Genomic DNA, 18281 nt, shown 5'->3' on the forward strand with positions numbered 1-18281 from the left:
CTGAAATAAGTTTCATGGCTGAAGCTAATCTTTGGCTTTCAAGTCCCATACACATTGCAATCTAATTCTCATTAGAAATAGAATATGTGCATCTAACATATCATTTAAATTATTAATTATCTGAAATAACTCTGAAAAAACATATCCATGATTTAGGAGGGATAGCTTTTCTTTTTTACTCTTAGCTCCACATTTTAAAAGTTACATTGTCTGCATTTTGAATTAACTGAAAGGGCTGAGAAAGGTCACTTTTTCTCCTTTATATCTCAAAAATAAACCAACTTTGTCTGTACGTTTCAGATACAATAGTCCTCAAATCACCATGACTAACTGAAAGCAATTGTCAGATTAAGGATAGAGAGGAGAGGAAAAATGACTATCAGAAAGCAGAAATATTTATCTGAAAAACCAGGTAATCTTGGGAAGTTATCAGCTATAAGTTTTAAAACCGCAGAACTTTGGATATAAGGAAAGAGTGTGTGCATGGCTAATAGACAAGGTGAAGGAAAGCTTGTTATGAGTCCAGAGTAGCAAGGCAGCCCACTCACTGAGCAAACTAAGATGTCCACCAAGACATTTATTTTGATGAAGTTATTTAATATTCCCCCTTTCTTAAAGCACTCCGGGAATCAGATGGGGGAAAATGGACTAACACCATTTTATCAAGTATTGGCAAAAGTTATAGCTGGGAAAGTCTTTGCATGGTGAATGGAAGAGATCTCACAGAACTGAGTAACCGATTCTCTTAATATTTAGATGTTGAATTAGGTTAGGTCTTGATCTGCTTCTAGCCAGTTGATCTCTTCAAATATGTCAACTGACATTCAAAGAAAGATAGACAAGATGAAAAGGCAGAGGGCTATTTACCAGATGAAGGAACAAGATAAAACCCCAGAAAAACAACTAAATGAAGTGGAGATAGGCAACCTTCCAGAAAAAGAATTCAGAATAATGATAGTGAAGATGATCCAGGACCTCAGAAAAAGAATGGAGGCAAAGATTGAGAAGATGAAAGAAATGTTTAACAAAGACCTAGAAGAACTAAAGAACAAACAGAGAGAGATGAATAATAACTGAAATGAAAACTACACTAGAAGGAATCAATAGCAGAATAACTGAGGCAGAAGAACGGATAAGTGACCTGGAAGACAGAATGATGGAATTCACTGCCGTGGAACAGAATAAACAAAAAAGAATGAAAAGAAATGAAGACAGCCTAAGAGACCTCTGGGACAACATTAAACACAACAACATTTGCATTATAGGGGTCCCAGAAGGAGAAGAGAGAGAGAAAGGACATGAGAAAATATTTAAAGAGATTATAGTTGAAAAATTCCCTAACATGGGAAAGGAAATAGCCACCCATGGCTAGGAAGCACAGAGAGTCCCATTCAGGATAAACCCAAGGAGAAACACTCCGAGACACACAGTAATCAAATTGGCAAAAATTAAAGACAAAGAAAAATTACTGAAAGCAGCAAGGGAAAAATGACATGTAACATACAAGGTAACTCCCATAAGGTTAAGAGCTGATTTCTCAGCAGAAACTCTACAAGCCAGAAGGGAGTGGCATGATATACTTAGTGATGAAAGGGGAGAACTTACAACCAAGATTACTCTACCCAGCAAAGATCTCATTCAGATTCGATGGAGAAATCAAAAGCTTTACAGACAAGCAAAAGCTAAGAGAATTCAGCACCACCAAACCAGCTCTACAACAAATGCTAAAGGAACTTCTCTAAGTGGGAAACACAAGAGAAGAAAAGGACCTACAAAAACAAACCCAAAACAATTAAGAAAATGGTCACAGGAACATAAATATCGATAATTACCTTAAACGCGAATGGATTAAATGCTCCAACCAAATGACACAGGCTTGCTGAATGGATACAAAAACAAGACCCATATATATGCTGTCTACAAGAGACCCACTTCAGACCTAGGGACACATACAGACTGAAAGTGAGGGGATAGAAAAAGATATTACATGCAAATGGAAATCAAAAGAAAGCTGGAGTAGCAATACTCATATCAAATAAGACTTTAAAATAAAGAATGTTACAAGAGACAAGGAAAGACACTTCATAATGATCAAGGGATCAATCCAAGAAGAAGATATAACAATTATAAATATATATGCACGCAACATAGGAGCAGCTCAATACATAAGGCAACTGCTAACAGCTCTAAAAGAGGAAATCGACAGTAACACAATAATAGTGGGGGACTTTAACACCTCACTTACACCAATGGACAGATCATCCAAAGTGAAAATAAATAAGGAAACAGAAGCTTTAAATGACACAATAGACCAGATAGATTTAATTGATATTTATAGGACATTCCATCCGAAAACAGCAGATTACACTTTCTTCTCAAGTGTGCATGGAACATTCTCCAGGATAGATCACATCTTGGGTCACAAATCACAAATCAATCCTCAGTAAATTTAAGAAAACTGAAATCATATCAAGCATCTTTTCTGACCACAATGCTATGAGATTAGAAATGAATTACAGGAAAAAAAAAGGTAAAAAACACAAACTCATGGAAGCTGAACAATACGTTACTAAATAACTGAGACATCACTGAAGAAATCAAAGAGGAAATCAAAAAATACATAGAGACAAATGACAATGAAAACACGATGATCCAAAACCTATGTGAATCGGCAAAAGCAGTTCGAAGAGGGAAATTTATAGCTATACAAGCGTACCTGAAGAAACAAGAAAAATCTCAAATAAAGAATCTAACCTTACACCTAAAGGAAAGAAGAACAAACAAAACCCAAAGTTAGCAGAAGGAAAGAAATCATAAAGATCAGAGAAGAAAGAAATGAAATAGAAACAAAGAAAACAATAGCAAAGATCAATAAAACTAAAAGCTGGTTCTTTGAGAAGATAAACAAAATTGATAAACCATTAGCCAGACTCATCAAGGAAAAGAGGGAGAGGACTCAAATCAATAAAATTAGAAATGAAAAAGGAGAAGTTACAACAGACACCACAGAAATACAAAGCATCCTAAGAGACTACTACAAGCCACTCTATGCCAATAAAATGGACAACCTGGAAGAAATGGACAACTTATTAGAAAGGTATAACCTGCCAAGACTGAACTAGGAAGAAATAGAAAATATGAACAGACCAATCACAAGTAATGAAATTGAAACTGTGATTAAAAATCTTCCAACAAAGAAAAGTCCAGGACCAGATGGCTTCACATGTGAATTCTATCTAACATTTAGAGAAGAGATAACACCCATCCTTCTCAAAGTCTTCCAAAAAGTTGCAGAGGAAGGAACACTCCCCACACTCACTCTATGAGGCCACCATCACCCTGATACCAAAACCAGACAAAGATACTACAAAAAAAGAAAATTACAGACCAATATCACTGATGAATATAGATGCAAAAATCCTCAACAAAATACTAGCAAACAGAATCCAACAACACATTAAAAGGATCATACACCATGATCAAGTGGGATTCATCCCAGGGATGCAAGGATTATTCAATATATACAAATCAATCAATGTGATACACCATATTAACAAATTAAAGAATAAAAACCATATGATCATCTCAGTAGATGCAGAAAAAGCTTTTGACAAAATTCAACACCCATTTATGATAAAAACTCTCCAGAAAGTGGGCATAGAGGAGCCTACCTCAACATAATAAAGGCCATATATGACAAACCCACAGCAAACATCATTCTCAATGGTGAAAAACTGAAAGCATTTCCTCTAAGATCAGGAACAAGACAAGGATGTCCACTCTCACCACTATTATTCAACACAGTTTTGGAAGTCATAGCCATGGCAATTAGAGAAGAAAAAGAAATAAAAGTATACAAATTGGAAAAGAAGAAGTAAAACTGTCACTGTTTGCAGGTGATATGATACTACACAAACAGAATCGTAAAGATGCCACCAGAAAACTACTACAGCTAATCAATGCATTTGGTAAAGTTGCAGGATACAAAATTAATGCATAGAAACCTCCTGCATTCCAATACACTAATGATGAAAAATCTGAAAGAGAAATTAAGGAAACACTCCCATTTACCACTGTAACAAAAAGAATAAAATACCTAGGAATAAACCTACCTAGGGAGACAAAAGACCTATATGCAGAAAACTATAAGACACTGATGAAAGAAATTAAAGATGATACCAACAGATAGAGAGATATACCATGTTCTTGGATTGGAAGGATCAACACTGTGAAAATGACTATAATACCCAAAGCAATCTACAGATTCAATGAAATCCCTATCAAATTACCAATGGCATTTTTTACAGAACTAGAACAAAAAGTCTTAAAATTTGTATGGAGACACAGAAGACCCCGAATAGCCAAAGCAGGCTTGAGGGAAAAAAGCAGAGCTGGAGGAATCAGACTGCCTGACTTCAGACTATACTACAAAGTTACAGTAATCAAGACAATATGGTACTGGCACAAAAACAGAAATATAGATCAATAAACAAGATAGAAAGCTCAGAGATAAACGCACACACCTATGGTCAACTAATGTATGACAAAGGAGGCAAGGATACACGATGGAGAAAAGATAGTCTCTTCAATCAGTGGTGCTGGGAAAGCTGGACAGCTACATGTATAGATGAAATTAGAGCACTCCCTAACACCATACACAAAAATAAACTCAAAATGGATTAGAGATCTAAATGTAAGACCAGACACTATAAAACTTTTAGAAGAAAACATAGGAAGAACCCTCTTTGACATAAATCACAGCAAGATCTTTTTTGATCCACCTCCTAGAGTAATGGAAATAAAAACCAAAATAAACAAATGGGACCTAATGAAACTTCAAAGCTTTTGCACAGGAAAGGAAACCATAAATAAGACGAAAAGACAACCCTCAGAATGGGAGAAAATATTTGCAAATGAATCAATGGACAAAGGATTAATCTCCAAACTATATAAACAGCTCATGCAGCTCAATATTAAAAAAACAAACAACCCAATCCAAAAATGGCCAGAAGGCCTAGACATTTCTCCAAAGAAGACATACAGATGGCCAAGAAGCACATGAAAAGCTGCTCAACATCACTAATTATTAGAGAAATGCAAATCAAAACTACAATGTGGTATCACTTCACACCAGTTATAATGGGCATCATCAGAAAATCTACAAACAACAAATGCTGGACAGGGTGTGGAGGAAAGGGAACCCTCTTGCAGTGTTGGTGGAAATGTAAATTGATACAGCCACTATAGAAAACAGTATGGAGGTTCCTGAAAAAGCTAAAAATAGAATTACCATATAATCCAGCAATCCCACTACTGGGCATATACCCAGAGAAAACCATAATTCAAAAAGACACATGCACCCCAATGTTCATTGCAACACTATTTACAATAGCCAGGTCATGGTAGCAACCTAAATGCCCATCGACAGACGAATGGATAAAGAAGATGTGTTACATATATACAATGGAATATTACTCAGCCATAAAAAGGAACGAAATTGGGTCATTTGTTGAGATGTAGATGGACCTAGAGACTGTCATACAGAGTGAAGTAAGTCAGAAAGAGAAAAACAAATATTGTATATTAACGCATATATGTGGAACCTAGAAAAATGGTACAGATGAACCAGTTTGCAGGTCGGAAACTGAGACACAGATGTAGAGAACAAATGTATGGACACCAAGGGGGGAAAGCGGCGGGGGGGGGGGGGGGGGCTGGTGATGAATTGGGTGATTGGGATTGAAATGTATACACTGATGTGTATAAAATGGATGATTAATAAGAACCTGCTGTATAAAAAAATAAAATTCAAAAAAAATAAAACAATCCTTTTACATGTCACTAGGCACTAACTAAAAATCAACAGAATAGCACAGTGAGTTGGCATACAGCTTTTAAATTGTTTATTTAGTTATAGGTCATGTTATGTCAAATCACTTTTGACAAAAAAAAAATATGTGGGCTGTGCAATAAGTTTTTGGTTCTGCTATAATTTTCTTCTTGCATTCTAGACTTCACATAGTCTTAATTTGTTTTACCGATCACTGCTTTTCATTTGGAATAAGCCAATGTGGATAAGGGAGACCAAAAGGGAATTAATAAGTGTTAAGATAGCTTGGTTTTAAGGTTTTGGTGCATATTTTCAAGACATTTTCACAGAACATATTGCTCTCAAGTTAGGGTTAAAGTGAAACTTTCCATTAGGATAATACAGAGGATAACATTCTCTCAGGAAAAAGTAAGAATTCTAACCTTTCCTCTACCAGGCATCTTCCTTCAGGCACTGAGGTTGTAGCCATCCAAATACATGGGGAGAGGCGAGACTTCAAAAGTCACAAATATATTTCAACAGCTAATTTTTAGCAAGTGTGGCAATGAGATCTTTCCATTCTCCTCTCTTCTTTGTGATGTACGTAGGAGTGAGTAGCTGCAATAGTGATTCTGGCTGTTGCCTGAAGTAGTTCTGACACAAGGCCTCAGTGTTACATATCACGTACATCCCACAGTCATAGCTGTTTTGTTGAGCAGGGGCTTTCTCTTCCACAAAGGCCAATTTGTCTCCTTTTCTGCCTAAGAAAGCCTCTAGTTTCTCTGCTACCTGCTTTGCATGGACTGAGTTGCTCCTACTATGAGAATCATAATGAAAAAAGCTATTTTTATCTTGGAGATAAACCAACAAACTCCAATGGGTTCCCCCAGCTGCCTGGTTGGAATTATCATTGATGGCTAAAAATACAACTCTCTTGTGAGGGAGGTCCAAGGGTTCAAGGAACATGGCGATCTCTGCTGGGTTGCCAGTGCACTTGATGAACTGGGTGACTTCAGGGCTGATGAAGCAGACATGGTCAGAACAGTCATGAAACTGACTGTTGGCAAAGTACTCAAAGGCAAACCCAATAATATGGTCATTGAGCCAGCTTGGAGGATCCAATAGTGAGACATCTGATTGCCGCAGTAGACTGTCCATGTAACTCAAGACTACTGGGTCCATCTTGTACTGACCAGGGCTGCTCAGAAATTCCAGAAGCTGAAGGAGAGGCAGAAGACAATATTTACTGTTGAATATGACACTTGGCTGTAAAATGGGGATCATAAATATCAACTACTCTTACAAGGTTTTGGGTAAGGATTAAATATAACTGTAAAGTGTTTAGCAACAATGTCTGGCTAAGAGTAAACACTCAAAAAAAAACCCTCTAGCTTATGTGCTTTATGTTAACAATTAGTTAGAATGAAAACTTTGGAAATTCTGCATCTGAAATAGTAACCATGGATTTAAAATCTCCTCTTTAAATGCAGAGATTGGTTAAAATTATAACTAATGTTTTACCAAACTCTATAGCATTAACCATATATTTGGCCCTTTAATGAATATGCATGATAAGAATGGTAAATTGTTTTTATATTAAAGATGAATTTTCAGGGCTTCCCTGGTGGTGCAGTGGTTAAGAATCCACCTGCCAATGCAGGGGACATGGGTTCGAGCCCCAGTCCAGGAAGGTCCCACACGCCGCGGAGCAACTGGGCCCGTGTGCCACTACTGCTGAGCCTGCGCTCTAAAGCCTGTGAGCCACAACTGCTGAAGCCTGCGTGCCTAGAGCCCGTGCTCCACAATGAGAGGCCCGCACACCGCAACGAAGACTGGCCCCTGCTTGCCACAACTAAGAAAGCCTGCGTGCAGCAACGAAGACCCAACTCAGCCAAGAATAAATTAATTAATTTTAAAAAAGATGAATTTTCAGAGTCCAATTTAAATGTTACTAATTACTAAGGGAAATAGCTTCCATTTCAAAATTAATTTTCAAGAGATAAGATAAAATATTGCTTCCTCATTCCATAATGGAAAGTGACAGTGATTAGAGTATTAAAAGGAACTGTAATTTCAAGAACAGAAAATCATGAGTAATACAAATGAAATTCATTCCTGATTCTGCCCAGTTATGAACATGAGTGACAGTCTTTCCCATCTTTAACCTCAAGGGGTAAGACAGAGACTACAGAAATTCTTTGGGCACTGAAAGGTAGTGTGGCACAGAAATCATGAGACCTGGGTCTAGCCCTAGTTCTACCACTGATTTGCTAGTATCATCCTGATTAAGTCATTTAATTGATTTTGATTTTGTCCTTGTTTTTGGTCATCTGTAAAAAGGCCCCAGAAAGTTGTAGAAAAGGCCAAATAATTTTACTCGAAGGTATTAAAAAAGTATAAAATGTTGTACAAATAGTATTTATGTTATTAATTGGATGATATTAGTAAGATGATTGGACAATCTGGATAGAGCTCCAAACTAATCAAAGGAAATGAGGCTTGGAAACAAATATCCATTCTTATTACCTTGTTCAAACAAAGGCATGACTAACTTAGAGTGGGAGCAAGACAAGTCATATAGTAAATTAATATGCTCATGATCACCTGAGGTAAGGTGCTAACAGAGACAAGAAATGTGATAAGTGTGGTAATATAATATTTGAACCTAACAGAGGTCACTGCTATGCACTCACTTGGCAGCATAACAATATTTCTAAAAATCATAAAGCAATAAACTGTCACATGCAGATTGTGAGTACAAAGCAAAGCATATTCTAAGAAAATAACACTGCTATGAAAGACTGGGCTAGAATAGTGACATCAATTTAATCAACTCTGGCCATTAGACCAGTTATTTTACCACTTGGTTACACTATTAAAACAATAAAATTTTACCATTTTCATGTAATCAAAACCCTACAAAAACCCATACAGAAAAATAAATATACCCCGAAGAAAAAACCTCAAGTAATGAGTTAGCTAGGAAGCACCAAAGACGGTTTTTTTGTGCATACAGTGTATCATAATATGAACTATTTCAGAATACAAGGCTGTTGATGAGTGTGTATATCAATCTGTATAAAATAAGATGGCATGAATTAAGATTTTCTTAAGAAGAATAACTTGAGCACAGACATAAACTGGAGCCAGGAACGAAGTTAACGAGGCATAGAGTACACTTGTTATGGGTGGGCCACAAATTTGGCTCTTGCCTTTTGGCAGCTAACCAGAGAGTGTTAAGTTAAACATTCACAATGTCCATAAGGTAAAAACAAAGCAATTGCTCTGGAGAGGTAAAAGCATTCTTTGCATTAAGGTCAGACAGATTTCTCTCAAGAAATTTTCATAAAAGACATGGTGTATTATAATGAATGTCCCATAATACCCTTATAAAAGATGAAACCGTTTCAGAGGACTGTTTCTTACAATGATCCTTAATATCCAGCCTGATGGCAAATGAGCAAACAGCAATCTAGTAAAAGCAGCTGTGGGAGGCTAGGTGCTCAGCTGGCTGCTGCTGTGACTGGATTTAAGAATATATGAGTATGAAAAGGGAATGACTGCATGTGCATCGAGCAAGGCTCCCTGACTCTCCCCCTCATGCCTTCAATGACTATGAGGAGTGGTAAGGGCCAGACTGTACTGCCTCGCAAATACCTGGAGACCTGCTCTCTATGCAGCCCGCTGAAATCAGACCCACACCTTAACAGCAAACCCAACTAGGGGTAGAAGCCCACAAGAAGAGTGCCTGAACAGACAGGCATCTCACCTTGGAGGGAGTGTCTACAGGCAGGGCCAAGATTTTCTTCAGAAAACAGTTTTTGTGTTTTGTTTGTTTGATTTTGAAAACATCCAACATACAGACATTGGGTCAATCAGGACTTAATTCTATTCCATACAGCATGATTGCAATAGCTTAACCTCAACAATCCTTTTTTTGCGGTACGCGGGCCTCTCACTGTTGTGGCCTCTCCCGTTGTGGAGCACAGGCTCCGACGCGCAGGCTCAGCGGCCATGGCTCACGGGCCCAGCTGCTCCGTGGCATGTGGGATCTTCCCGGACCAGGGCACGAACCCGTGTCCCATGCATTGGCAGGCGGACTCTTAACCACTGCGCCAGCAGGGAAGCCCTAACCTCAATAATTCTAAAGCAGATGGAACCAGACTGGCCTTTGGGCAAACCACCTTGGCCAAGAAAATGGATGCTAAACTTCATATCGGAAGACTTGAAATTTAGACTCCATTATGTTAACTCATTGGCTATATGATCATAAACAAACTACTTCATTTCTTTAAGAAACAGTTTCCTTTTCTGTAAAGTGAAAATATTAATACATGGCCTTTACCAACCGGTATTTGTCAGTATTTAATGAAGAAACGTAAGTAACTAATACTTAAAAAAAATATACAAGTAGTATTTCCAGATATCTACTGGGTCATCAGGAAATTTATATCCTGACAACTGGTAACTGTAGTGATTCACACTGAACAAATGTTTATTGAGTGTTTCCTATGTGCTAGGGGCTAGAAAATCAGAATGGGGATAAGATAGTCATAGTTCCTACCCTCACTGAGCTTAAGCCTATTATGCTATATAATGAATACATAATGAATATACACATCTCTTTTAGTCAATAAACACCTATTGAGTACCTAATATTAGGTGTCATGGGAGATACAAAGATATGTAAGGTAGCTTACACTCAAAGAAGAAGCCCATAAGCCACAAATAAAATGAATGGGAATTCAAAAGAGGGAAATGGATGGAGAGCTCGGATCAGGAAAGACTTCAAGGAGAAAGTGGCATAAAAGTGGGCTCTTGAAAGGCAGGTAGAGTTGCACGTGTAGAAGGGCATTAAGAAGGCAGAGAGGCAAGGAAAGTGCCTTTAAGTGTGTAGTCCAGTTTGTCTGGAATGAAGTGGGAGTAGGGATGTAGGTGAAGGCTGGAGGAGGATTATCAGAAGCTAAGTGTTGATAGACTGATTTCCAAGTGTAAAGTGTAGAACTTATACTGGAGAAAATGTGGAGCCATTAATGGCTTTGTCAGTGCTTTAGGAAGATTAATGATTCAGGCATAGTATACAGGATTAACTGGTAGGGAGAGAAATTGGAGGTAGAGATCAACTAGATTTTCATTGAAAGTAAAGGTAGGAGGACATGACCTAAACCAGGCGAAATGGTAGTAGGAGAGAGGCAAGGAGGAAAAGATATTATAGACAGAGTATCAATAAGGGATCAGAGGAGGGTAGATAAGAGAGAAGAATTAAGAAACGGTCTGGAAGCTTTCGTTGGAGTGACTGGAAGAACAGTGATCCCATCATTAATGGAGTAAGGGAAAAGGAGATGGAAGGGGACCTAGCACAAGACCCAGGAGCCATTTGGAACCATCCTAGGGTTATATCCTTTCTATATAGTGAGCACTGTGCTTAGCATACCTGAGGTACAATAAATGTTTGTCAGATGAATGAACCTTTTTAAAAAGGGAGTCAGAAAATACAGATTAGGAAAAAAGGGAAATAAGGCATTTTAAGATTTTTGTTTTGTCTGTAACATCCCCATTTTTGCTTTGGCTTTGTGTCTTGTCTGTTTTTTCTCTGTTGATTAGTAGTAAATTCCTTCAGAAGTAAGAGACCTATGTATCTGGTCCTGGTGGATGGTAAGGAATATTGGGGAGACAATGACCTCCTCATAGTTCTATTTGTAAAATCCTACAAAATACAGTATAGTCATTTTCACAATGTTGATTCTTCCAATCCAAGAACATAGTATATCTCCCCATCTGTTTGAATGAAATTAGAACACTCCCTAACACCATACACAAAAATAAACTCAAAATGGGTTGATTAAAGACCAAAATGTAAGGCCAGACACGATCAAACTCTTAGAGGAAAACATAGGCAGAACACTCTATGACATAAATCACAGCAAGATCCTTTTTGACCCACCTCCTAGATAAATGGAAATAAAAACAAAAATAAACAAATGGGGCCTAATGAAACTTAAAAGCTTTTGCACAGCAAAGGAAACCATAAACAAAACAAAAAGACAACCCTCAGAATGGGAGAAAATATTTGCAAATGAAGCAACTGACAAAGCATTAATCTCCAAAATATACAAGCAGCCTATGCAGCTCAATATCAAAAAAACAAACAACCCAATCCAAAAATGGGCAGAAGACCTAAATAGACATTTCTCCAAAGAAGATATACAGATTGCCAACAAACAAATGAAAAGATGCTCAACATCACTAATCATTAGAGAAATGCAAGTCATAACTACAATGAGGTATCACCTCACACCAGTCAGCATGGCCATCATCAAAATATCTAGAAACAATAAATGCTGGAGAGGGTGTGGAGAAAAGGGAACCCTCTTGCACTGTTGGTGGGAATGTAAATTGATACAGCCACTATAGAGAACAGTATGGAGGTTCCTTAAAAAACTAAAAATAGAACTACCATACGACCCAGCAATCCCACTACTGGGCATATACCCTAAGAAAACCATAATTCAAAAAGAGTCATGTACCACAATGTTCATTGCAGCACTAGTTACAATAGCCAGGACATGGAAGCAACCTAAGTGTCCATCAACAGATGAATGGATAAAGATGTGGCACATATATACAATGGAATATTACTCAGCCATAAAAAGAAACGAAATTGAGTTATTTGCAGTGAGGTGGATGGACCTAGAGCCTGTCATACAGAGTGAAGTAAGTCAGAAAGAGAAAAACAAATACCGTATGCTAACACATATATATGGAATCTAAAAAAAAAAACATGGTTCTGATGAACCTAGGGGCAGGACAGTAATAAAGACACAGAGGTAGAGAATGGACTTGAGGACACAGGGAGGGGGAAGGGTAAGCTGGGACGAAGTGAGAGAGTAGCACTGACATATATACACTACCAAATATAAAACCAATAGCTAGTGGGAAGCAGCTGCATGGCACAGGGAGATCAGCTCGGTGCTCTGCAACCACCTAGAGGGGTGGGATAGGGAGGGTGGGAGGGAGACACAAGAGGGAGGGGATATGGCGATATACGTATGCATACAGCTGATTCAATTTGTTATACAGCAGAAACTAACACAACACTGTAAAGCAATTATACTCCAATAAAGATGTTAAAAAAATATATAGTATAGTTTTATATTTTGGAGCCAGGAGGCTTTGAGTTCAGGATCTGACTTTGCCACTTGCTATCTGTGTGACTCTGGACAAGTTATTCATCCTCTTTCCTAGCCTCATTTTCTTCATCTGTAAAAGGAGGTAATAATAAAACCTGTCTCTCAAGAGTTGCTTTGTGAATTAAAAACACAAGTGAAAAGACTCAGCACATTGTCTGGTAGATAGCAAGCTCTCAAAAAAAAAATTGTTTCCTGCCCTGTTCTCTATATATTTGCGGTGGTAATAATGGATCTTAAAGATTTCTTGAAAATAAAGCATCTGTTTGTCTCTTTATATAAAGCCACAAAGTCACCAAGGATAGATCTAGCCAGGGCATGACTCTGCACTCTTGTACTTTACCTTTGGCATAAGCAGAGTGAATGCTAACTCCAGAGAAAAGCAGTCTCTCAACCTGAGTGAAGCGTGCTGTTAATGTGTTGTCAGCATACACAAACCTTGTGGTTACAGGGTTTAGTTTATTATATCTTCCAACTTCTGTAGCTAAATGAAGTGAACACTGAATTCATAGTATAGAACACTTCCCAAATATTTAATTTTAACAAAAGGAAGAGACTATTTTTCATATTAATCTTAAAATCCTTAAAATGCATACTACTTGAATATTTCTGTTTGATATAAAAACAGGGAAATTAAATAAAAATAAAAATTAATTTAAAGGGAAAGTTTATAATTCAATAGGAACCATTCTGATTTCCTGCTGATATAAGTAAGGCAAGAAGCTGCAGGTTCAGTAGAAAAAACACTAGGCTGGGAGTCAGTAGACTTGGGATTCAGTTCAGATCTGCAATCAACCAGTTGTTTGACTCTGGAGAAGACATTTTAAACTTCTGGGTCTCAGCTTCATCATCTGTAAAGTGAGGTTCGGACTAGATAAATAGCGGTTCTAGCCAGGGATGCACGTTTGAATCATCTATGGAGATTTTAAAGAACACACATGATCTATCTCTGGGGGGAGGGTCTGGGCACCTGTATTTTTAAGATGTTTCCAAGTGATTCTATGATTTCTAAAAGACTCCTCTAGCTCTAGGGTTGTACAATTCTAAGATCTAATCTTTGCAAATTTAAAAATCTTCCCTTGTGGGAAGTAGCCGCATAGTACAGGGAGATCAGCTCAGTGCTTTGTGTCCACCTAGAGGGGTGGGATAGGGAGGGTGGGAGGGAGACCGCAAGAGGGAGGAGATATGGAGATGTATGTATATGTATAGCTGATTCACTTTGTTATACAGCAGAAACTAACACACCATTGTAAAGCAATTATACTCCAATAAAGATGTTAAATACAATACAATAAAATAAACATCTTCCCTTCCTATTTAAAGTCTTACTGGAACAAAGTCATGCTCATTTCTTTATATATTCTTTATGGCTGCTTTTGAGCTATAAGAGCTGAGTAGCCTGCAAAGTCTAATATATTTACTGTTTGCCCTCTTAGAGAAAAACTTTGCCAATCCCTGTTTTAGACCACTATAATGTAACCTACTGTAAATGTCTAGGCTGAATTAATTTTAAGAGCTTTTAGAGATCTAATAAAGCATTGGAGCTATTTGTTAAAATATCTTAAAGGCAGTTTCCAAGTAGATTAACCTTTAACTAGAGGTGTTACTGCTGATTCAGTTGGAATTTTTGATGAGCAAATACTTAAAAATACTAATTACAGTGGATATAAGAATTGCCTACATTAGAGATGCATAAATATTCATAAGATCAAAAATATACATGAAGTTTTTAATTAACAAGCATTTCATAAGGTATGCATCAATTCTCATAACTTCTGGGAAAACATGCCTGTTGTGGTTAAAACCACAGTAGTGAGCCAGATAAGTTTTACTGTAAAGCCCCAAAGAAAACACTATCCCAGAACTGTGACTTTTATTCATTTTTTTCCCCCTAATTATTCAGAAAGCGTTCCTTAAAAAAGAAAAAAAAAAAGGAACAGCCTCATTCAGTTATGTTTTTAAACACTACAAAGGGCAAAGTGCAGCTATTTACTCATTTTAAGTGAAGATTATAACAGTTAGTAGTTTTGAAATGCAGTTCCCCTTTCCCCTCCTCACTCCCTTCAGTTTTTGTTTTAAATTGTATCAAACTGCAAACGCTCGCAGATGTGGTCTGTGCTCCTCTAACTAGATACATGGCTATGTGCCAGCAGGTATTGACAGACAAAAGCAAACAAACACACCCACACACCAAAAATCAAACATAGGCTAATAATCCCAGTGCATCTTCCTAGAGCTTCAATTTCACTAATTTTTGGGGAAAAGAGCTAAGCAATTTAATCTTAAATATTGATATTTTTATATCTTAAATACTTAAAACGTTTAAATCAGTAACTTACAACATCTTAATTAACATAAACATGGACATAATGTAGCATAAAATGCAAAATCAGCACAGATTTTTAAAATAAGAAATTTCCAGAGAACTTTTGCACCTGAGAAAGGCGATTTTCTATCCTTGTGGTTACAGGGTTTAGTTTATTATATCTTCCAACTTCTGTAGCTAAATGAAGTGAACACTGAATTCATAGTATAGAACACTTCCCAAATATTTAATTTTAACAAAAGAGACTATTTTTCATATTAACCTTAAAAACCTTAAAATGCATACTACTTGAATATTTAGGATTCTTAGGAACCAGATTCCCTAAAAATTAATAAAGACATGAGCAAAACCTTATGCTTTAGCAGCTTAAATGTGTATAGGAGCAAGACAATTATTGAAGCAAATTTATTCATTTGGTCAAAATACATTTACTCGTGTTTTCTGTGTGCCAATTTTGCCTACAATAATGACTAGAAATTGAACCTAATATTATATAATGAAAATATAGACATCATCCCTGAACTTTCTATTTTCTTCATACCTCCTCTCCAATTGATAAGTCCTATTGATTCTACAGCCAAAATGTTCTGAACCTGTCCAATGGTTTTCATCTTTACTTCCATCACAGTCAAGTCCATCAACATTTCTTATCTTGATATAGCCTAACAGGTCTCCTTACTTCTACTATTGACCCCTCCAGTAAATTGTTCATACAGCTGTCAGAGTAATTGTTTAAAAATTTGTCAGGTCACACCTGTCCTGTTTAAAACCCTCTGGTAGCACACTATTACACTCAGAAAAAAAGGTGAATGCCCTGCCCTAGCTGCTTACAAACACTCTGCATGATCACATGGCCCCAGCCACCGCTCCAATCTCATTTCCATCACTCTTCCCCTTGCCCACTAAGCTCAAGCCACTCCAATTTTCTTTTTATTCTTCAAACACACCATGCTTTTTTTCTCCTGAGGTCTGGGGTACTAGCTGTGCCTGAACCTTCTAGTGGTTGGCTCCATGTGTTGGGTAGATTTCAGTTTAAATGTCACTTATTCACAGAGATCTCCCATGATCAGTCAAAATAAGAGGCCCCCAGTCACTCTCTTGTCCTCTAATTTCAATTCCTTGCAGAGCACTTGTGGCTGTCTGACAGTTTTCTTTTTCATTTATTTGTTTCTTGATTAACACTCCCCCTCCCCAGGCCAAAAATGTAAGCTCCATGAGCATAGAGAATAAAGGACCTTGTCTGCCTAAACTTGTTTACCACCTTGGCCCCCTGGGCCTAAAACAAAACTTGTCGGGCAGACAATAAATAATAATTGAAGAATAAATGAATGAATAATGGAGTATGGATCTTCACATGATATATATCATGTTCTGCAGAGAAATTTTTACCTTTATAGAGTCTTAGAAGTGTAAAGGCCTTTACTATCCCTTCTAGTCTAACTTCCTACTCCATGCAGGAATTTTTCATTTCTGCTCTCAGGGAAAAATGTGCAGGAGCCTGACTTACAACTAGCTGTGTAATACTGGAGCAGAAACAGATAAATCAATGCAACAGTACAAAAACAAATCCATGCATTTTAGAAATTTTAAATATGATGATGAAGACATTATAAATCAATGGGAGAAATTTATGGATTATTCCATTTTCAATGAACACTATGTTCTATAGCAGTGCTGTCCAGTAGGACTTTCCGTGATGATGGAAATAAATGTTCTTTATCTGCAATGTCCAATATAGTAGCCACTAGCCACATGTGGCTATTGAGCACTTGAAAATGGCTAGTGAGACTGAGGGACTGATTTTATTTATTTTAATTAATTTAAACTTAAATTGAAATAGCTGCATGTGGTTAGTGGCTACTATTTTGGACAGCATAGTTCCATAGGATTTCATAGGTATTTCTGGAAAGAAAAAAGATTATATGGTTAAGTAAGGTAGGGAAATGCTGCATCCTAAAACTCTGTATTGTTGCTTGTTGCACAAGCATATTAGAGGCTACGAGAGGTTCTGCAATAAAGAAAATTAACTTTTCTTGGTCTGATTTTTTTCCCAACTCATTTGACCAATGAAATCCTTTTTGTGTTTGCTTTGGTATATTATCTATTAACACCTTATTGTCTGTGCAGTGAAGTTTGGGATATGCTAACTGGGTAATTTAATAAATGGCACTGGAACAAGTTGTTAATCATTCGATTAAAAAATGAAGTTAGATCCCTACTTCAGACCTCATATCGAATTACATTGCAGATGGAGTGAAATTTAAATGTTAAAAAGTGAAACAAAAATATTAAAAGAAAATAGAGCTTAAAAACACTTATACAACTGGTCAATAAACACATGAAAAGATACTCAACACCTTACTAGTAATCAAAGAAATGTAAGTTGAAGTAACATTTCATTTTTTACCTGTCAAATTAGCAAGCATGTAGAAAACTGATAATAACCAGCATTGCTGAGTAACTATGGGAAAATGGGCATTCTTATTGTTAACAGAAATGTAAACAAACGCAAGCTTTTTGAAGGATAATTTGCCATTATATTTTAATATTTAAGAAATGTCTATAGGTAGGTATTACACTTTCAGAAATTTATCTGAAGGGAAACATTAGGATATGTGCAAAAATTTAACAGGGATGTTTACCACAGCAATATTTATAACAGTAAAATTGGAAAGTTTAAAAGAGGACTGGTAAATTTAAATAATAGGATTTCCATTCAATGGAATACTTTGCAGCCATTAAAAAATGAAGTTATAGAAATAAATTTATTGACACAGAAATATGTTCATAATGTTATGGAAAGAAAGGTTATATAAAAATCTGTACACAAATATACACAAAAATAGTCAAGAATGATAGCCATCTAAAGTTATATACAGTTTTCTTTAAGAATGGAATTTTAATACCTTTAAACTTTTTTCTTCTTTTGATATTGACTGCTTAATTTTTTCCCCTTTCT

The 18281-nt window shown here is 36.8% G+C and overlaps 1 protein-coding gene across 18 annotated transcripts in view; it reads right to left on the reverse strand.

Annotated features, from left to right (window-relative positions):
- Positions 1-18281, reverse strand: part of SENP8 (SUMO peptidase family member, NEDD8 specific) — a 61311-nt gene that overhangs the window by 37324 nt on the left and 5706 nt on the right. For 15 of the 18 annotated variants that reach the window (XR_007475805.1, XR_007475804.1, XR_007475803.1 and 12 more), the window contains exon 2: positions 6253-7027. The exons of 2 other annotated variants lie outside the window; for them this stretch is intronic. Coding sequence is in view for 1 of the 16 variants with exons in the window: in XM_033440000.2 (XP_033295891.1) it covers positions 6353-6991 (639 nt within the window). In the remaining 15 variants the exon portion in view is untranslated. Of the gene's footprint in view, positions 1-5886; positions 7028-18281 lie in introns of those variants that run through there. One more of the 18 variants, XM_033440000.2, reaches the window with a different exon arrangement.

This window comes from Orcinus orca, chromosome 2, assembly GCF_937001465.1.
Source record: "Orcinus orca chromosome 2, mOrcOrc1.1, whole genome shotgun sequence".
Classification (NCBI taxonomy): domain Eukaryota; kingdom Metazoa; phylum Chordata; class Mammalia; order Artiodactyla; family Delphinidae; genus Orcinus; species Orcinus orca.